General features: G+C 36.8%; 1 protein-coding gene across 3 annotated transcripts in view; it reads right to left on the reverse strand.

The window, feature by feature from the left end:
* Nucleotides 1-21,669, reverse strand: part of KIAA1958 — a 174,988-nt gene that overhangs the window by 12,806 nt on the left and 140,513 nt on the right. For 2 of the 3 annotated variants that reach the window (XM_528391.8, XM_003312215.6), the window contains one exon: nucleotides 6,679-6,851. In XM_528391.8, the coding sequence (XP_528391.2) occupies nucleotides 6,679-6,851 (173 nt within the window). Of the gene's footprint in view, nucleotides 1-2,442; nucleotides 3,142-6,678; nucleotides 6,852-21,669 lie in introns of those variants that run through there. The other variant, XM_054658954.2, reaches the window with a different exon arrangement.

Consider the following 21,669-nt stretch of genomic DNA (forward strand, 5'->3'; position numbering starts at 1 on the left):
AAGTCACAACACTTATATTGTTTGCACACAAGAAACAGTTCATTCTGGCCCGTGTTGTTTGCCTCCTTAGTTTTCTCTGACTCAGTTTTAGTTAGTGATTATTCCCCCAGGTTACTAAGGTTTCAATCAATTATAAAGACATCGCAAGAAACCATTTTCCTTTAGTAACCATTCTGAATTGATTCACCATGTCAAGACTCACTATGGATGATAAAATTGGCTTCCTTGATGTAAAAATGACCAAAGAGAAGTCAAAGACTGGTCATGGGGCTGATGACACCAAGTGGGAAAGAATAAAATAAAAACTGGGCTGGGCACAGTGGCTCACTCCTGTAATCCCAGCACTTTGCGAGGCCAAGGCAGGTGGATCACTTGAGTCCAGGAGTTTGAAATCAGCCTGGGTAACATAGTGAGACCTTGTCTCTAAAAAAATTTAGAAATTAGCCAGGCATGGTGTTGCATGCCTGTAGTCTCAGCTACTCAGGAGGCTGAGGTGGGAGAATCACTTGAGCATATTTTTTATTTCTTTTTGTTTCACATTCATTGATTTTAGACCTTCTTTGATAAGCATTTAAAGCTAAAAATTTTTTCTCTAGACATTATTTTAGCTACAACTCACAAATTCTGGTAAGTGGTGATTTAATTTTCATTCAGTTCAAGACATTTTATAACTTCCTTTGTGATTTCTTCTTGGTCCTTTGGTTATTAGTAATATGCTAACTTCCAAGTATTGGGTATATTCTAGTTAGCTATCTGTAATTAATTTATAATTTAATTTGGCCAGGCACAGTGGCTCACACCTGTAATCCCAGCACTTTGGGAAGCCGAGGCAGGAGGATCACCTGAGGTCGGGAGTTCGAGACCAACCTGGCCAACATGGCGAAACCCTGTCTTTACTAAAAATACAAAAAATTAGCCAGGTATGGTGGCAGGCACCTGTAATCCCAGCTACTTGGGAGGCTGAGGCATGAGAATCATTTGAACCTGGGAAGCACAGGTTGCAGTGAGCTGAGATTGTGCCACTGCACTCCAGCCTGGGGGATAGAGTGAGACTCTGTCTCCGAAAAAAAAAAAAAAAAAAAAAAAAATATATATATATATATATATAGAATTATAAAAAATATATATATAGAATTAAATATATATAATTTAATTCTATTGTGGACAGAGAACATATTCTATATGATTTTAACCCTTTTAATTAAATTAATTGAGATTTGTTTTATGACCCACCATACTGGTCTAGTTTGGTGAATATTCCATGGCATTTGGAAAGAATTTGTATTCTGCACTTGGTTGGAGTGCTACATACATGTCAATTAGGTTAAGTCAGTTTGACAGCGTTAAGTCCTTATCCCTACTGATTTTCAGTCTACTTGTTCTATAAATTACCAAGGGAGAAGTACTGAAATCTCCAATTGTGGATTTGCAATTTTTCCTTTAAGTTTTATCATCTTTTGCTTCATGTGCTTTTATGCTCTGTCTTTAAGTGTATACACATGATCTTCATGTCTTCTTTATGAATTGATGTTTTTATCATTATGAAATTTCCTTCTTCCTGTTAAAATTCCTTCTGTGGAATTCTACCTTGTGTGATATTAACAGCTACTTCAGGTTTCTTATGATTAATGCTTGCATAGTATATCTTTCTCCCATCACTTTACTTTTAACATTTCTCAGTCTTTATATTTAAAGTCAGATGTGAATAGCACATAGTTGGTCCTTGCTTTTTTAAAAAATCCAGTCCGAAAGTATCTCTCTTTTCATTGGTAGATATAATTATCAAGATAGCTGGGTTTACAGCTACCATATCTTGCCATTTGTTTTTCATTTGTTCCATTGGTTCTTTGTTCCTTTTTTCCTCTTCTTTTCCATTTAATTTTTCTTTTTTACAGTTCCACTTATTTCCACATTAGGATTATCCACTCTATCTCTTTGTTTTATATTTAGTCTTGCTCTAAGATTTGCAATATCTATCTTTAACTTATCACAGTCTACCTTCAAATACTATACCACTCTGCAAATATTGTTGGAACTTTACAACACTACCCTTTCATTCATCCACTTATCCTTTTTGCTATTGCTGTATGCATTTTTTCCTCCATATATAAACCTTGCAATATATTGTTATGAGAAAAACAAATTTTATATGCCATTTCAAGTACTTTGCATTCCTTTGTGAGATCCTTGTTTCTGTATGGTATAATTTTGCTTCTGCCTGAAGAGCTTCTTTTAATATATATTGTTGTGTAGGTCTTTTAGTGATGAATTCTCTCAGCTTTGGTTCATCTGAAAGGTCTTTATTTCACCTTTATTTTTATTTCCTCTGAATATAAAATTCTATGTTGACAGTTTTTCCTTCAGCTTTTTAAAGATGTTATTCTATTGTCTCCTGGTTTGCACAGTTTCTAATGAGAGTTTTTTTTCTTTTTTTCTGTATAAATTTAATATTTTTACTATTCCATTTTATCTTGTTATAGTTTTCATTTAAAAAGTCAGTGATCTTTGAAAGAAAATTTAAAATTTTAAAAACTTACATATTTACCCATGTAGCTATTATTTCCAGTAATCTTCATTCCTTTGTTTAGATCCATATTTCCATGTGGTATCATTTTCCTTCTGGCTGAAGGACTTCCTTTAACATTTTTCTAAGTGTGAATCTGCTGATGATAAATTCCTTCATTTTTGAATGCCTGAAAAGTCTTTATTTGATCTTCATTTTTGAAAGCTGTTTTCACAGAGGATAGTGAAAGTATTTTTCTGTCAATAATTTAAAGAAATTGCCCCTTGCCTTTTCATTTTCATTGTTTCTAATGAGAAATCTGTTGTCAACCCTATCTTTGTTCCTCTGTATATAATATGTCTTTTTTATCTGGCTGCTTTTTTCTTTTTATCATTGATTTTAAGTAATTTGGTTACTTCTTCCTCCTCCTTTTCTCTTTTTCAGGGATGCCAATTACATGTACATTAGGCTCCTTGAAATTTTCCCACATGTCAGTAATGTTCTGATTATTTTTTAAAATTCTCAGGTGGGGTATGGTGGCTCATGTCTGTAATCCCAGCACTTTGGGAGGCCAAGGCAGGAGAATAGCTTGAGCCCAGGAGTTTGAGATTAGTCTGGGCAACACAGAGAGACATCGTCTGTACAAAAAAAAAAAAAAATTAGCCCGGTGTGGTGGCTTATGCCTGTGGTCCCAGCTACTCAGGAGGCTGAGGTGGAAGGACCACTTGAGCCCAGGAGATTGAGGCTGCAGTGAACTATGACTGGACTGCACTTCAGCCTGGGTGACAGGGCAAGGTTCTGTCTCAAAATAAAAAAAAAATTCTCTTTTCTTTCGGTGTTTCATTTTACATAGTTACTATTGCTATACATTCAAGTTCACATATTTTCTTCTCTAAGTAAAATATGTGTAAGCATTTATTTTTCATCACACATTGTAGTTTTATATCTGTAAGTTCATTTTTGGTCCTTTTCATATTTTCCATGTCTCTACTTAAATTTTTGAACTTATCAAATATAGTTACAATAACTGTTTTAATGTCCTTGTCTTCTAGTTAGATAATCTAGTTAGTTCTGGCCTGGTTTTGATGGAGTCATCCTTTAAGGGATGTATTTTCTTGCTTTGTTGCATGTCTGATAATTTTTGTTTAGATGCTAGACATTGTGAATTTTATCTCTTGTGTTCTAGATATTTTTACATTACTATACATATTCTGAAACTTTGTTCTGGGACATGATTAAGTTACTTGAAAATGCTTTGTTCCTTTTGGATCCTTGTGAGATCCTCATTTTGGATCAAAGCATTTTCAAGATTTCTTGGATGGGATTAGAGCAGTGCTCTGTCTAGGGCTAATTATTCCCCATACCTGATGCAAGTCCTTTCTGAGTACCCCATGAATACTGAGGTTTTTCCAGTTTGGCTGGTGGGAACAGGTACAGTTTCCAATTCTGTGTGAGTGCCAAGTACTGTTCCCTCTAATCTCTTCAGGCAGTTCTTTGTCAGCCTCAGATAGCTTCCTCACACACATATGTTGATCAGTATTCAGCTGAGTATTTGAGGGAGATTATCTTCAGAGCTCTTAGGTTATGTTGCTGTGCAGCTCTCTAGTTTTGAGTGCTCTGTCATGACAACTTTAGCCATGTTGGTCTCTCTGGACTCTCAGCTCCATTTCCTTAACTCAGCAAGTCCTCTGGGCTCTGATTGGATTCTCCCTCCCTGTACCACAAACCTACTATTAATTCTCTCAAGGCAGTAAGCTGGAGCAGTCACAGGTATTACCTTGTTTGCTGTCTCTCGGAGGTCACTGTCCTTAGCCTATTATATAATGCCTTGAAAAACATTGTTTTATGTCTTTCATCTGTTTTATGGTTGTTCAAGAATAAGGGTAAATCTGGCTCTCCAAACTGGCTGAAGTGAAAGACTTAACTGATTTTTCTCCCATGTATGAGTCACATGCTCCCATGTCTAGTAATATTTGATTGGATACTAGAAATTGTGAAATTTACAATACTGGATTCTGAATTTTGTCGTTTTTTTCTCAATAAACGGTGAAATTTCTTTCTAGTGAACTTGTATCCTCAGCCTTTCTAAACTGTGATCTCTGCCTCCCCTCAAATTAGTGAGATTGCCAAACTCTGAGCAGATTCCCCTCCCTTCATTGCAGTTCAGAAATTGCCTCCAGGCAGAAATCCTGAGATGACAGCGCTCCTCTCACTTGTTTCCTGTGCCTTAGGGCTCACATTCTGTGCAGCCCATTCTGTCTAAAAAGAGTTGTTTCACATGTTGTGTCTGGTTTTCTAGGAGGGTAATTCTGGCAAGAAATGGAAATTTCAATTTGTTTTTAAATCTGCTAGATTACTGTGATTAGTATATTGTTGCGTATTTCTATATGTTTTCATATATAGTCTATAATCTGCTATCTAAAGGCCTTCGTGTCTAAATCTGTTGTTTGTTGTTTTTATTCATCCTCATGCATTGTGGTTTATTTCCTTCAGCGCTGTTTTTTTTGTTTGTTTGTTTGTTTTTTGTTTTTTTTTAACGAGCACATATGTAGTTGCTCTGAATCTGCAAAAAAACCTGAGCACCTACATTTTGGATATTTCCCTTAAAAGAGTATTATCATATGACTTTGCCAGGAGCCAGGGTATGCTACCTACCTAGAACCACTTTAGGACCCTTTCAGGTCCTCTTTTTCATCAAGGATTCATCAGCTCATCTTCCCTTTTTAAAATAATGTTATCAACATATGCTCTCAGACAGGACCCTGCCTTTCATATGTGCTTACTGGTCACTGCTTCTGTTGCACTTTTTTTTTTTTGGTCCCATGGATGTTTCCCTGTCTTCAAGTACAGTAGAAAGGCCCCTCACACTATGTAGTGTACCATGGTGCCAGAAGTAGAAACCTGGGTTTCCTGTCCTATTTCATCTGTTGTTGATTCCCTAAGCACATCACTCAAACCTGGAGATCTCACTTGCCCTTGGGCTTCAACTATGACCTCTATTTGCAAGACTTTTCAATGTATACTTCCAGCTTTAACAGTTCCACCATGTTTTAAGTCCCACATTCCTAACTCTTTTTTGGCCATTTCCATCTGCAAATCTGATTTAGACTCAATGCAGTCAAATCAAAATACAGTACCTTTATGTTCTATCTCCACATGTCCAAGATTTTTTCCTTCGATTTACAAACCTCAAGCATTTCAAGTTGGATGAGTTTTTCAGTTTTCCTGTTTGTTTTTTAGAGGCAGCGTCTTGCTATGTTGCCCAGGCTGGAGTACAGTAGCTATTTACAGTCATGGTTGTAGCACACTGTAGCCCTGAACTCTTGGGCTCATGCAATCCTCCTGCCTTAGCCTCCTAAGTAACTGGGACTGTTACAGGTGTGTGCCAGTACCCCTGGCTTTCAAGTTGGAAGAAATTTAAGAGCTCATTTTACAAATGGGGAAATGGAGGACCAAGGACATTAATTAACTTTTTGCTCATCACTTCCAATTATTTCCCTAAAATACCACTTTCATTATGTTTCTTCTCTCTCAAACAACTTCAGTGGTTTCCCTTTTGTCTAATCCTTAGGATGCTTGCAGATTTTATGGTCACAGTGTTTTCCCTACTACAATAGTCCCTTTCTCTGCCCCTGCAATAATCCTTTCAAATAAAGTCTCTCCTTAGCAAAAACAAAACAAGATATTTCAGTGATTTTCCAGTGTTCACAAGATTTTAGCCTGGCACTTAAGGGTTATCAGAATCTGGTTTTATTGTCTTTGATACCAAGATATGAGGCCTCTGCTGTAGTCAAGTGAGTCTGTCTCCCCAAATTTTATTCTTCCTCACATCACTCAGCCTAGAAGGCTCCCGTCCTCATCTAATTCTACTAAAATCCTATCTTTCCTCAAAAAAAAAAAAAAAAAAAAAACACTTAAATATCAATTCTCTCTCCAGTTTTACCAAATTGAAATTAATTTAGCCATCTGAACTTTTCAGGCATTTCCAATCTATAAATTCATAAAACGCTTGTTAAATTCTGCTTTGTGTGTGGATTTTTTCTATTTCATGTTCTTCCAAAGTTTCCCCAGGCAGAAAGCCACCGTTCTGTGTTCCCTACAATGCTTAGCACAGTGCCTGGCATTTGGAAGCTCAGTGAAGTTGGCTGAAAGAAGTAAACTCAAGAGTCCCTTACCTTGGTGATGTCTGTGTGGTCTTTGAGCCCGTTGGTCATGCACCAATATCGCCACACATTCAAGGCGTACCGCGTGGCTTTGGTAGTATTTGGGCTTACTGCACTGGTACACAGATCATTCAAGTCATCATTAATATTAAATACAGGAAATTTGTTGAGCTTAGTGGAATAAGCTAGAAATAAAAACAATAAAAGCATTAAAATAATTTGCCATTCCCTTCTTTAGAGAATTACATCTTGGGATGATAAATAACAGAAAACTCTAAAAGACAACACTTTAAAACATGAAATGTCTATTAAAGTATATGTATATCTATATCTATCTGTATATATTAGAATAAGTAGGGAACAATACTTATAGCATGGAATCAATGCAGTAAGCTTGCATTTAATCCCAACAATTTTGCCATATATACTAGCTTATGTACTAATGCAGGCATTCCAATAATAGAAGTATAAAAATAAATGCTGAAAATCAAAGACTGTTCTATCTAAAATTTTCACTGAAAAAATAGCATTTCTATCAACAACAACAATCCAAAGGAAGAAAGAGAAAGCAAATAAAAAATTATATACCCTTAGCACATGAAGACCTATCATTTATTTGTAATTTACATTTTCAAATGTCTTGTGTGCCATCATGGGCAGCCTTGAATTAAACGATGTTAGCATTTTTTTTTTTTTTTTTGAGACGAAGTTTTGCGCTTATTGCCCAGGCTGGAGTGCAATGGTGGGATATTGGCTCACTGCAACCTCCGCCTCCTGGGTTCAAGCGATTCTCCTGCCTCAGCCTCCCGAGTAGCTGGGATTATAGGCACCTGCCATCACGTCTGGCTAATTTTTTATATTTTTAGTAGATGGGGTTTCACCATATTGGCCAGGCTGGTCTCAAGCTCCTGATCTCAGGTGATCCACCCCCCTCTGCCTCCCAAAGGGCTGGGATTACAGGCATGAGTCACTGCAGCCGGCTCTGTGTTAGCATTTTTTTTTTTTTAAGTTTTGTTCACAAAACTGATAGAGAGAGGTGTTTAAATCCTGATTCCACAACCCATCAACCAGCTTTGAATCAGAAGGGAAGGTCAAGTGAGAGAAAAATTGTAGGAAGGAGGGAGGAATATTTCAGAGGGGCTCACATCTCCTCAGAGGAAAGGGAACATGGTTTAACTTGCCATAATTACTTCAGATAAAGACAGGTCTCAACATGTCCAATTTTAAGTGTTGGTTGCCAAAGGAATAACTAGCTCACAACCCTTAGCTGGCTTTTCTTAAGACCCTGTGATCTGCTAAAACCAGGCTTAATCTGTTCAAATTGTAAGTCAAGGTAGAGCATCTCAAAGTAAAAACACTTCATCTAATAGTTCTCACCCTCTCTGGGCTATTGATGAATGTATTCAAACAAGGTGCTAACTGGCTAGGGCTGTGGGAAACAGCAAAATGAAAAATTAATGCAATGACCAAGGTGAAGTGCAAATTGGGTTCACTTTACCTCCCTCACCTCACCTTTCACTGCTCCCTCTGAGCATCTCCTCTATACCAAACTACCAGTCTCCTACCATCCCCAGGATCTGTCTGCACCAGGACACCCACACTACACCTTCCCCATGCACTGCCTGAGCAATCTTCATATGGTTGTTTTTTGTTTTTTGTTTGTTTGTTTGTTTGTTTTTTGAGATGGAGTCTCGCTCTGTTGCCCAGACTGGAGTGCAGTGGTGCAATCTTGGCTCACTGCAACCTCCACCTCCCAGGTTCATGCGATTCTCCTGCCTCAGCCTCCCAAGTAGCTGCGACTCCTGGTGCCCACCACTCCGCCCGGCTAATTTTTGTATTTTTAGTAGAAATGAGTTTTCATCATGTTGGCCAGGCTGGTCTAGAACTCCTGACCCCAGGTGATCTGCCCACCTCCGCCTCCCAAAGTGCTGGGATTACAGGCGTGAGCCACCGCACCCGGCCTTCACATGGTCTTTGCGCCAATCAAAATACCGTCTTTTTTTTCAATTCGAAATCCACTTTTACATAACCTTTCCTCACACTCACTCAACTCCCTTATTCTCTTCTTCAGTCTATGCCTCACATTTGCTTTACTATTTTTTAGGAGTGTGTTCTCATTGTGTCCAGAAGGTCTCTTCAATTGGTTTGCATGCCCCTTAGGACCATGTCTTTGTGCTTTCAATCTTGATCCTGCCCAGAACTGTTGAACATACTCTGCTTTAATAAATGTTTACAGCAAGAGAGGAAGAAAAAATGCTGGAAACTATCTGAAGCAACTGTGTCTTGTAGGTAGACTTCTCTCACCACCCCATCAACCTGGATAACTCCTATTACTTGTGGGACTTACTTGATATTAATAAAAGGACTCTTGTATAAAATTTATTATTGTTATACATAGCACTAATTGATGCCTACTATATGCCAAGAGGTTTTACATAAATTGTCTATAATCCATAAGCAATCCCTTTGTTATTCCTGTTTTCAAGGTAAGGAAACTCAGCCTCATACACGTAAGTAACTTCATATATTCACTCATCCAATATTTACCAAGGTACCCTCTCTGTGCCAGGCACTGGGCTGTTTAAATTATGGAGTTAATAAGTGGAAGAGCCAGGATTTGAACCTGGGTCTCTGACTCCAGGCTTGAGTCACTACAGTGAAAGAATCAGGTACTATAAGGATAAAATTCTCAGTAAAGAATGCAATTTAGACAGTAGCTTGTGCTTATGAAAAAATGCCTTGGTCCCCCAAATGTACTCAGATGAACCTTCAATAAGAATAACTAAGCCTGCTTTGTTTAGATGACCACTATTGTTTCAAACATGATTAGTTATCACATTAAACCGCTAAATAATTTCTTCTTAAAATTTTCTTAAAATCACAGGACAGAGACTACACATTGAAAAAGGAAACCTAAATCCCAGTACACAGTGAAACAAATAAAGAATACTCGTCTGCTTACATAATGGGACAGAAATGATGTGAAAATGATTAAATGACATATATGGTTCGTTCATGATTATATTTATGGATTAAATTTCATTTACTTAATAAACTGCTTTCAAAATTTTGGAGGTAGGAGTTGTGTTATGCTGCTGAGAATATTTTTAAAAGACTATATTGGTGAAGAAACAAACAAAGGTAGTAACTTATAACTGAACACAGGAAAAAGAGGGAACTACTAAACGAAGATGTGAATGATTTTTTCTGCCAGAGGACAGGACAAACCCCGAGCTTAAGGTGAGGAGGAGCTGGGCTGAGAGAAAGAAGGGACTATGAGATAGTGGTAGTTTAGGCTGCGGATGCCCTTACATCATCTACCACCAGCACAAGTGCTGGCAAGTACGGCTGCGTGAAGTGAGGGATATTTGCTGTGGAAGCCACCCTGAGGGGCCAGAGAAAGGAAAGGGAGCACTGCCTCTGGTAACTCTGGGCAGTCCCATTGGACACAGACAAGGGAAAAAGCAAAGCAGCTAAGAAAAGCAAAGAAATCCCTGAACGCTGCCATCTCTCAAATAACACCTTCCTAGTGTCTATCACTGGGACAGTTCCAGTTTCCCAGCCTGTTGCCAGCTCAGGCACCCTGAAGGGAAGCCTATTCATGAACACTTCTTCAGCCACTTATCATAGCTGCTTGAAGTCCACTTGCAGAACCCTGTGCTCAACCATGGCCTGCAGAAATGAGAGCTCGATCCAAGTGTTATCAGACAGGAGCCTTTAGCAATAGCTAAGGAAATCCCTATCAATTACCATTAATGATCAATCTAGACCTGAATTTTAAAATGTGAGTACATAAGCATCACTTGGCAATGGGGAAAACCAGTAGCATGACAGTCACCAAGCTACGCAAGCAGAAAAGCTAATTTCACGTTCCCTACTCGTCCCCCTGAAAGGAGACTTAATCCGGAAAACCAAAGACAAAAAATTAGACATTTCAAATATATCATTAGAGATTTGAGAGGATAACATCCTTAAAATAAGAACAGTCTTTACTGGAAAAGGAAAAGCAGGAAAACAAGAAAGATCCTGGAAATTTAAGATGATTGAAAAATATATTTTAAAAACAATAGATGAGCTGAGTACTAGAATGAACATGGCTAAAGGCAAATTAGTGAGCTAGAAGGACTCTTCCCTACAGGGCAGGCAAAGACATAAGAAGTTATGAGGGTGAAGTTAAGAGATATGAAAGACAGATCCAGGAGACTGAATATCTATCCTAAGAATTCAAAGGAAAAACGTGTAAGGATGAAACAAATAATATAAGAAAAGTTCCATTAATCAAAGAAAGATTTGAAACTTTAGGATATTAAGGTTCATGAACTATCAAATAGAAATACTGAAAGAAGACATACATGTAAACATATCTTGGTGAAATTTCCAAAGTCTAAGAACAAAGAAAAAACTCTACAATCTTTTCTGGTAGGCAGGAAAAAAAAAAAAAAAAAGCCACCAAGAGGCACTAGAGCTGTCAACATAGTGAGAAGAATCAGATTTCTCATCTATAACACCAAATGGCTAAAAAAAAAAAAAAAAAAAAGACATAGTCTCCTCAGAGTTGTGAGGGAAAAAGACTGTAAATGAAGAAATTTATTACCTACCTAAAGCAGCATTCAAATGCTAGGGCAAAATAAAGATATTTTCAATCATGAAAGAAGTAGCATCCAAGCACCCACCCTATCTTTAAAAGAATTAGTTACAGATATTTGCCGGCAAAATGAAAAATGGATAGAACAAAGGGGAAGATACAGGGTATAAGACATAGCGAGGAGCAAACATTTATTTTTAACATTCAGTAATGTGGCAATAAAGCTGAATACAATTGTTAAAGGACTGTATATTGTATGTAAAATATATCTCATTGAAGGTTTTTTTTTTTTAAGGATTGTGAAATAGATGAAGCATAATGGAATAAAATCTTGAACCAAAAATCCAACACCTGCAATCTATCTAGTAAAAGTTAGAACTGGTTAACAAAAGAAATAAAGAACAAACAAAGAAGGCATGATGTATAGAAAACTTAAATTCATGCACGTGGAGGACTTCCACTTAGGCCTATGATGAAGTCGCTGGTATTATACTCTTCTTCCAGCTGAGAATCAACCTTGATAAAATTCACTGGAACACAGTCAAAGGAACCAGAACTCAAGAAGCAAAAATTACAGAAAGAAGGGAAATACATAGAGGTGATTCCTGCTCTGGTCACCATGTTTTTCTCTTAAGGCATTTGCAGAGCTGCAGTGCAGGACATAGAACCCAAACAGAAAGCAGCAGCCTGAAGTCTACAGCAATCTCAGTGGAACAGGTACATGAACATTCAAGTGCAGGGCTACCAAGCGGCCAGCCAGCGCTTGAGAGACTGAGATCCTGGAGGAAGGAAACCACAGAAAAATGAGTTAACACTCCACATATAATTTTCCTTCCAGAAATTGCTGATCTTAAGCCACATATGGAGAAACGATACAGAAAAGCCAAGCAGAAAGAAATCACCAAGAGGCAATTGCATGGCACTGAGGAGTCAAAAATAGTAATTCAGGTGGGGGCCTTCCAAAGAGGAGAGATGCCTTGGACAATCCAGCTTTCATTTGAAATCCAGGAAGGGCTTAACTGTAAGAGTTACATAAACTGGAAATAGATCAGTCTTGACTGCATTAAAGTGATCCACCCACCTTACGTGCTGGCTAGCAGAAATTTAAATCTTTTCTTGAGGAAGATAACATCTTCAAAAGTTTTCATACACAGTGGTCAGCATTCAATAGCAAGTTAACAGGCACACCATAAAACAAGACCAAATGAATGAAAACTAAAAGAAAGATCAGGCAATACAAATAGGCCTACAGATAACATGGATTATTCAAGTTCTCTGACACAAAAATAATTTGAGTATGTTAAAGAAAATAATGAAAAGACAGAGAATTTTACTAGAGCATTGGAATCTATTAACAAAACAGAAATTCTAGAATTCTTTCCTTTTTCTCTTCTTCCTCTTCTTCCCTTTTTTTCCTGAACTATGCACTTTTAAAGTTGTTGGTAGGGCAGGATGAGGTAGACATTTATACCACAGTATGTGTGTATTGACGGAGATGCAATGGCCTCCAGTAAGGGCATGGAGGGCATCTGCATAGGAGAATTGCCCATTGAGGTGTGTTGGAACTTCACTAGGGTGAGAAATATCTTACACTATGGGGGCAATCTGGCAAGCAGTTACAGGGCTTGAGTCAAGAGAAAAAAGTATCCATGGAAGAGCAGCCTGGTATGTGGTGCCATAATCTAAGCAGGTTAAGAAGGGCATCCATGCAGCAGGGGGAGGCATGGGGAGAGGCCCTGTGTGAAGAGTCAGGGCCTGACTGGGGTGAGTAGGCCTTCCATGCATGGGGGTGACCTGGCATAAGGTGTCATAGCCTAAGCAGCATGAAGAAGGCTTCCATGTAGGAGGGTGTCCTAGGATGAAATGTTAAAGGTTGAATGGAGTGAGGAAGGTGTCTCTGGTTGGGAGGATGGCCCAGTGCAGGGTGTTATAGGTTGAGCTGATAAGGATGGCATCTGTATGTATGTGGGTGGCAGAGCACAGTTGGGTGTTGGAGTGAGTGGGCAAGGAAAGTTGAAGAAAGACTGAGGAACAGGATATAACTAAATGCAATACATGATTCTGATTGGATCCTTTTCCAATAAAAGACACTGTTAGGGCAACTGGCAAAACTTCAATAGGAATAGACGTTTAGAGGGAAAGAATACATCAGGGTTAATTTCCTAATTTTGATGATTATATTATGGTTATGCAGGAAAATGTCCTTATTTGTAGAAAAATCACAGGAAATCACTTGCAGGTGATGCTACATCAGGCTGGCAACTTAATTTCAAAATTCGTTGAGAAAAAAATGTTCTCTGTAATACACTTGCAACTTTTTGGAGTTTAAGATTGTTTCAAACTTTAAAAATTATTAAAAAGGCAATAATGAATTGAGAATTCAATAAATGGGTAACAAGCAGGTGTAACACATATAACAGATGATTTGTGACCTGAAAGGTCAATAGAAAACAATCAAATTGAGGCAGAGAGAGAAAAGAATATAGAAAAAATAGAAAAGAATATACAGCAAATAGCAAAATAGACACATGGGACATAGTGAAATGTCTAACATATTTGTAATTAAGAGTCCCAGAAAGAGAAGAGAGAATGGGGAAGTAGCAATATTTTTAAAATATTGGTCGAGAATTTTCCAAAATAAAATACCTCAGTCTACAGATTCCAGAAGCTTTCCTAAGCAAGCAAAATAAATACAAGGAAAACTAAATGTAGGCACATAGAATAACAATGCTGACAATCTAAGTCAAAGAGAAAATTTTCTTTTTCTTTTCTTTCTTTTTTAGAGATAGGGTCTCACTCTGTCACCCAGGCTGGATAGTCACCAATGGTGCTATCACTCATTGCAGCCTCGTGCTCCTGGGTTCAAGAGATCTTCCTGCCTCAGCTTCCTGAGTAGCTAGGACTACCCGCATGCACCACAACACCTGGCTAATTTTTACATTTTTTGTAGTGACAGGGGTCTCACTATGTTGCCCAGGGAGGTCTCAATTTCTGGCTTCAACCGATTTGCCTGCCTCAGCCTACCAAAATCCTGACATTATAGGTGTGATCCACTGTGCCCAGCCTTCTTTATTTTTCTTTTTCAACTTCCCACATAACACTACATTAAGAGAAAATTTTATTTTTTATTTTTTTGAGATGGAGTCTCTCGCTGTTGCCCAGGCTGGAGTGCAGTGGCACGATCTCTGCTCACTGCAAACTTTGACTCTTGGGTTCAAGCGATTCTCCTGCCTCAGCCTCCCAAGTAGCTGGAATCACAGGCATGCAGCACCACACTTGGCTAATTTTTGTATTTTTATTAGAGACGAGGTTTCGCCATGTTGGCCAGGCTGGTCTTGAACTTCTGACCTCAGGTGATCCACCCTCCTCGGCCTCCCAAAGTGTTGGGATTACAGGCGTGAGCCACCGCGCCTGGCCCAGCATAAGAGAAAGTTTAAAAAGAAACTGGAAAAAAAGGACAAATTACCTTATACAGCACAACATCAGACTGACTGATTTTTCAACTGAAATGATGGAAGCCAGAAAACAGATGATATCTTTAGTATGCTAAAATTGCTACAAGTCTAAAATTTATACTAAGCAAAGCATCCTTCAAAAATAAAGGTAAGGCCAGGTGCAGTGGCTCATGCCTGTAATCCCAGCACTTTGGGAGGCCGAGATGGGAAGATCACGAGGTTTGGAGTTTGAGACCAGCCTGGCCAACATGGTGAACACCCATCTCTACTAAAAATACAAAAATCTGCCAGGCGTGGTCACGGGCACCTGTAATCCCAGTTACTCATGAGGCTGAGGCAGGAGAGTCACTTGAAACTGGAGGAGGCTGCAGTGAGCTGAGATTGCGCCACTTCACTCCAGCCTGGGCAAAAGAGCGAAACTCCATCTAAAAAAATAAAATAAAATAAAAATAAAGGTAAAATGCAGCTGCAGTCACACAAAATAATGAGCAAATTCATTGTTAGCAGTCAAGTGCTAAAAAATAAAGACAGATGTTCAGGCAAAAGGAAAAAAGATGGCAGCAAGTTAATGAGAAAAGAATGAAGAATACTGGAAAGTGTGAATATGTAGGTGATTCTCAACGAATAAGCTGTTTAAAACAATGCTAGTGACGTCTTGTGGGGTTCTAAATATATACAGAATTAACATTATAATAACACAAATAAGGGTAACTGAAGCTAGTTTTGAAAAGTTCTTGCATTGTCCAAAAAATGATGAAAACACAAAATTAAAGTAGATCTTAATAATGCAAGAGTGCATGTTTACATCTGTATGGTAACACTATAAGAAGAATAAAATAATGTATAACTTATAAGTTAACAGAGGAGGAAAATGGGATAAAAAAGACGTGCTTAATCAAAAACAAGGCATAAAGAATAGATGGGACCAAAAAAATGTAAGATGATAGATCTAAACATAAATATATCCATTATTATAGATATTCCAATTAAAAGATAAATGTTGTCAGGCTGGGCAAAGGAACAATATTCAGCTATATTCTCCTGGGGGAAAAATACACCTTACATATAAGAACAAATAGAACATAAAGATTCAAAGCAAAAGGTTGAAAAAAGTTATACCATAGGAACAATAAGCAAATGAAAGCTGGTATACCTATATACTAACAGACAAAACAGACTAAGACAAGAAGTATTACTAGAAATAAAGAGGGAGGTTTTAAAATTCAACAGGAAGGTATATATAACAATCCTAGATTTTTGTATGGATCTGATAACAATGCCTATAGACATAGAAAGCAAAAATTAAAAGAATTAAAGAGAAATAGGCAAATCTATGATTAAGAGATTTTAACCCATCTTTTCCCACAACTGACAAAACAGGGAGCAAAACAATAGTATAGATATAGATGTGAACAATGCAAATATCAAACTGGACTTAACTGATACATAAAGAAGAACAACACACACAACTTCAGAATACACATTTCTTCAAGTTTGTATGTCACCTTTACCAACATAGAAATGCTGGGACATAAAGCAAGTCTCAACTTTTCAAAGGATTAAATAATTCAGAATATGATCTCTAATATAAGTAGAATAAAATGGAAATCAATTACAAGAAGATAATTTGACAAGCAATTATACATTCCTAAATAATAAGTATATTATTTAATATAATACAAAAATATATATGATATATGTATAGTATATACATATAAAATAAACAATCCTTTCTGGTAAAAGAAAAAAAATCAATGAGAATTAGAAAATATTTCCAACTGAATGATAATGACAATACATGTCAAAGTTGTGGGATGCAGTTATTGCCTAAACAGAAAATAATACGATTTAGTGCACAGACTACAAAAGAAGAAAAGGTGAGTATCAACTGTACCAAGAAATTTAGAAGAACAATAAATCTATCCAAAAAAGTAGAAGGAAGGAAACACTACAATTAAGAACATAAATCAATAAAATGGGAAAGAAATTTATAATAAAAAGTAATGTAAGAGATGGATTTGAAAAGACTAATAAACTAGCAAGAAGAAGAGAGAAGGCACAAATTATTGCACCAGAAATGAAAAACATGTTAATTATCACTATAGATCCTACAAATAGTAAAAAGACAGTAAAAAGATACTATGAACAACTTGATTATGTCAATCAATTTGAAAATTTGGATAAAATGGACAAATATCTAGAAAAGCCACAACTCACCAAAACTGAATAAGAAAGGAAGTTTGAAAAGTCTTATACCCATTAGAGAAATGGAGGCCAGATGAGGTGGCTCACGCCTGTAATCCCAACAGTTTGGGAGGCCAAGGCGGGCGGATAACTTGAGCTGAGGAGTTTGAGACCAGTGTGGGTGACATGGCAAAACTCCGTCTCTACAAAACATACAAAAAAATTAGGCAGGTGTGGTGGCATCCATCTCTGGTCTCAGCTACTTGGAGGCTGAGGTGAGAGGATGGCTTGAGCCTGGGAGGCAGAGGTTGTAGTGAACCGAGATTGCACCACTGCACTCCAGCCTCAGTGACAAAGCCAGACCCTGTCTCAAAAAAAAAAAAAAAAAAAAAATACACACATACACACACACACACACACACACAAAATAAAGAATCTCAAAATAAAACTTCAGATTCAGATGGGTTTCACCAGTAAATTCTTCCAACTGCCAAACTCTGCTAGTGAACAGAAAAAGAGGGGACACTCACTTCTTTTATAGGACTGCATAACTTTTATATAAAAATAAGCCAAGAACAATACAATAAAAGAAAATTATAGGCCAACTGAGCTCATAAACACAAACACAAACATCTTCAACACAATATGAGAAAACGGAATTCCTACCTCACATCATAAACAAAAAAAAATTCCAAATGGATCACGAATTAAATGTGACTGATAAAACAATAAAGGAAGGAACGAAACACAGGAGACCAGCTTTATGACCATGGGATAATTACACACTTTTAAATAGGACATCAAAATCACTACCCCTAAAGTAAAAGATTGATCAAAATCACTACCCCAAAAGTAAAAAGTGGATAAACAGAATTCCACTAAAATGAAAAACAGACATTTATCACAATGCAGCATTAAGAGGTGAAAAGGCAAGCCACACAGTGGCAGAAGATGTTGTGGTACATTTATCTGAAAAATCATTTAGAAGGACAAACCCCCATGACACAAGTTTACCTACGTAACAAACCTGCCCATGTACCCTCGAACTTAAAAATTTTTTAAAAAGGAAAAAAATCATTTAGAAGGGAGATAGTCCAATTAAAAATGGACAAAACGGCCAGTCGTGGTGGCTCACGCCTGTAATCCCAGCACTTTGGGAGGCCAAGGCTGGCGGATCACTTGAGGTCAGGAGTTCAAGACCAGCCTGGCTAATATGGTGAAACCCCGTCTCTACTAAAAATACAAAAAAATTAGCCGGGCATGGTGGTGTGCGCCTGTAATCCCAGCCACTCGGGAGGCTGAGGCAGGAGAATCGCTTGAACCCAGGAAGTGGAGGTTGCAGGGAGCCGAGATTGCGCCACTGCACTCCAGCTTGGGCAACAAGAGCAAAACTCCATCCCAAAAAAAGGACAAAATTTGAATGGGCCTTGCATAGAAATATTAATATTCCAGGAAACATAAAATACACTCACTGAAATGTCTAAAATGGAAAACGAAATCTGCAAATATCAAGTGATAGTGAAGATATGGAGCAACAGGAACACTCTTGCTAAGTTGGTACAAGCATCGATTTGTGCAACCACTTTGGACACTAATATAGACAGTATCTACTAAAGTTGACCACACACCAATTCTATGACTCAGTAATCCTACACCTAAATATATATACCCAACAGAAACGTGTACATATCATGAATGTATGAGTATTCATAAAAGCATAATAGTACAACAAATAATAAATGGCCTCAAACTGGAAATAACCCTAGGACCCCATAAACAATGGTATGCATATAAAATTATAAAATATCTATACAATGAATTATTATACGATAGTGACAAGGAGTGGACTACTGGAGTGAACTGTATACAAAAGCATGGAAGAATCTCACAAACATAATGTTAAGCAAAAGAAGCCAGACACGGAAGAGTATATTGAAAGGGTTCCTTTATGTAATTAAAAACCAGATAAAATGACTCTATGGTGAAGTCAGTGATTACCTTAGGGAGGTAAGGGAGGGCACATGAGGGAAGCTCCTAGGGTTCGGGTAATATTCTATGTCTCCCTCCAGGTGGTGGTTACAGCAATATATTAGCGTCACAAAAATTAATCAAGCTATACTTCAGTAAGTATAATAAGTACTTCAATAAGTATTGTATAATTCAATAAGAAAACATTAAAAAATCCTTAAAAATTCCTTTAAAAATGTGTATGCAAACCTAAGAAATTAAGAGTTATACCATGAACCTAGATGGGAAGACTCAATATTATAAAGATATTTAATTTCTTTAAGTAATCTTTAAGTAAATGTAATTCTAATTAAAATCCCCCCTTTTCTGTTGTTACTTGTTAGGGTGTTTCTAAAGTTTAAGAAAGTAAACATGTAAGAAAAGGAAGGCAATTTCAAATATAATTGGGAGGACTTGCCCCCCCCCCAAAAAAAAAAGTATCATAACACCACTGTAATTTAAATTGTAAATTACTATTTGTAAGTTAGTATTTGTAAGAAATAGACAAATAGATCATTGCTACAGAAGAGAATCCAGAAAAGGTCTGCAAGTATGCAAAGTGAGGGTATAATAAAGACTCTAATTCAAATTGTTGGGGAAAGATGGATTCTTCAATAAATGGTATAATTGGTTGAGCTGGAAAAGCAAAAACAAAAGCAAATTTAGGTACCTGTTTCATAACACACACAAAATCCACATATCTAAATGGCTCTTTAAAAAAAAAAAAAAAAAGCTGTTTCCATAAAGAAGACAGATTTTCATGATTTTGGGATTGAGGAAAGAAAGTCTTTCTCAGCACAACACAACACAGAAGGTATAAAATACAGATGATTAGATGTGAAAAAATTTGGAAAATCCTGCACTGAACAAATTTTAAAAGACAATAAACATAACTGGAGAAAATACTTATAAAACATAAACCAAGGACATATGAAAAGCTCCTACAAACCAACAGGAAAAATAACTCACTAGCAAAAGGGCCCAGGATATGACAGGCAATTATTCACAGAACAAATACAAATAACAAAATGCATTAAAAAATAGGCATTATAATTAAAATGAGATATATTTCATTTGCCAGATTATCAAAAATACAAAAAGGTCCATATCTAAATGTTGGCCAGGCTGCTGGGAGCTTGCATTCTCAGCCAATACTGAATGATGTCTACATCAGTACAACTTTTTGGTGGGTAATTTTGACTAAATGCAGAAATACACAAGTGTGCAAAGATAAATGAACAAAGATGATCACCAAAACCCATTAGGAGATGAATAATTAAATAATTGTGCATATATATATATTTACATGTGGTCATTAAAAATTGTCTTACCCTTCTACATGCTAACATGAAAACAGTTCTGCAATATATTAATTTAAAAAGAAAAATTCACTCTAGGACAATATGCATAGCAAAATTCCAATTTTTATATGAAAAATAAAACGATTTATAATTATGTAGAAAAAATTTGGAAGGAGACACATCACATTGGTTAGTGATTAGCTCCATGGGACTTAAAGTTTTGCAACATGAACATATTATATTTGCAAGTTATAAAAATCAATAGGACTTTGGAAATGTATATATAAGAAAAATAAATAAAATCTTCTTTTTATTTAGCCCAGGAATTCCTCTTTTAGAAATGTATCCTAAGGATTTAATCAGAGAAGTATGCAAAAATGTATCCTCAAGGATGTTCTTTAAGCCAAAGTTATAAAAGCAAAAAACTGGAAACAAATCCAATCTAACAACAGCATTTATAAAATAGATTTTGGCACATCTGTGCAATGGAAAAATGTGTAGCTACATAAAAATCTACCCTCAAAAACTAAAGATCTTTTACAAACATACAAAATGGTAACTACAACTAGATTAGTTTTTGAAGTATATTTTTGTAAGGAAGCAGTCCAAAATCAAACATCAAAATGTTAAACGTTCTTATCTATAGGTAATGAGTCCTGTGATTTTTATTTCTGATTTGATATTACTATTTATCAATTATTAATAATAAATGTCTACTTACTGCCTTAGCATTTTTAAAGCATTATAAATCTTAACAAAGCAAATGGTGGTTGTACTTCCTTTTTTTTTTTTTTTTTTCTTTGAGAGAGGCTCTTGCTCTATTCCCCAGGCTGGAGTGCAGTGGCGTAATCACAGCTTGCTGCATCCCCTATCTCCTTTCCTTTCCTGGGCTCAAACAATCCTCTTGCCTCAGCCTCTCTAGTATCTGGGACCACAGGTGCGCACCACCACACTAGACTAAGTTTAAAATTTTTGTAGAGATGGGGTCTCACTATACTGCCTGCCTAGGCTGGTCTTGAATCCCTGGGCTCAAGTGATCCTACTGCCTTGGCCTCCCAAAGTGCCAGGACTGCAGGTATGAGCCACCACACCTGGCCTTCCATTTTTTTATTAGATGGTTCAGTCTAAACATGTTTGCCATCAAATTCAGTGTTTGCTTTTAAAATTATCTTTTGAGATGATATATCACCAACATTAAGCGTTTCATACATATTAGCCATTTTAGTCACATCAAATCCTCTTCAAAAAGATATGAATTGAAAATAAGTAAGACTTTTAAAAAGGAAAACATTATTTGATTTGTAGTTACTACTCAACTTGAATTCTAATATTCTTTCCCTAGCAAGGAAATAAAATGTCACATTTTAAGTGTAAAACTTGCAAGCACACTTAAAGATGAGTTCCTCGTTTAAATACTATGAAAATATAAAGGTGTAATGACCTGTAATTTTATATAATCTGTCATCATACA

Source organism: Pan troglodytes, chromosome 11, assembly GCF_028858775.2.
Source record: "Pan troglodytes isolate AG18354 chromosome 11, NHGRI_mPanTro3-v2.0_pri, whole genome shotgun sequence".
Classification (NCBI taxonomy): Eukaryota; Metazoa; Chordata; class Mammalia; order Primates; family Hominidae; genus Pan; species Pan troglodytes.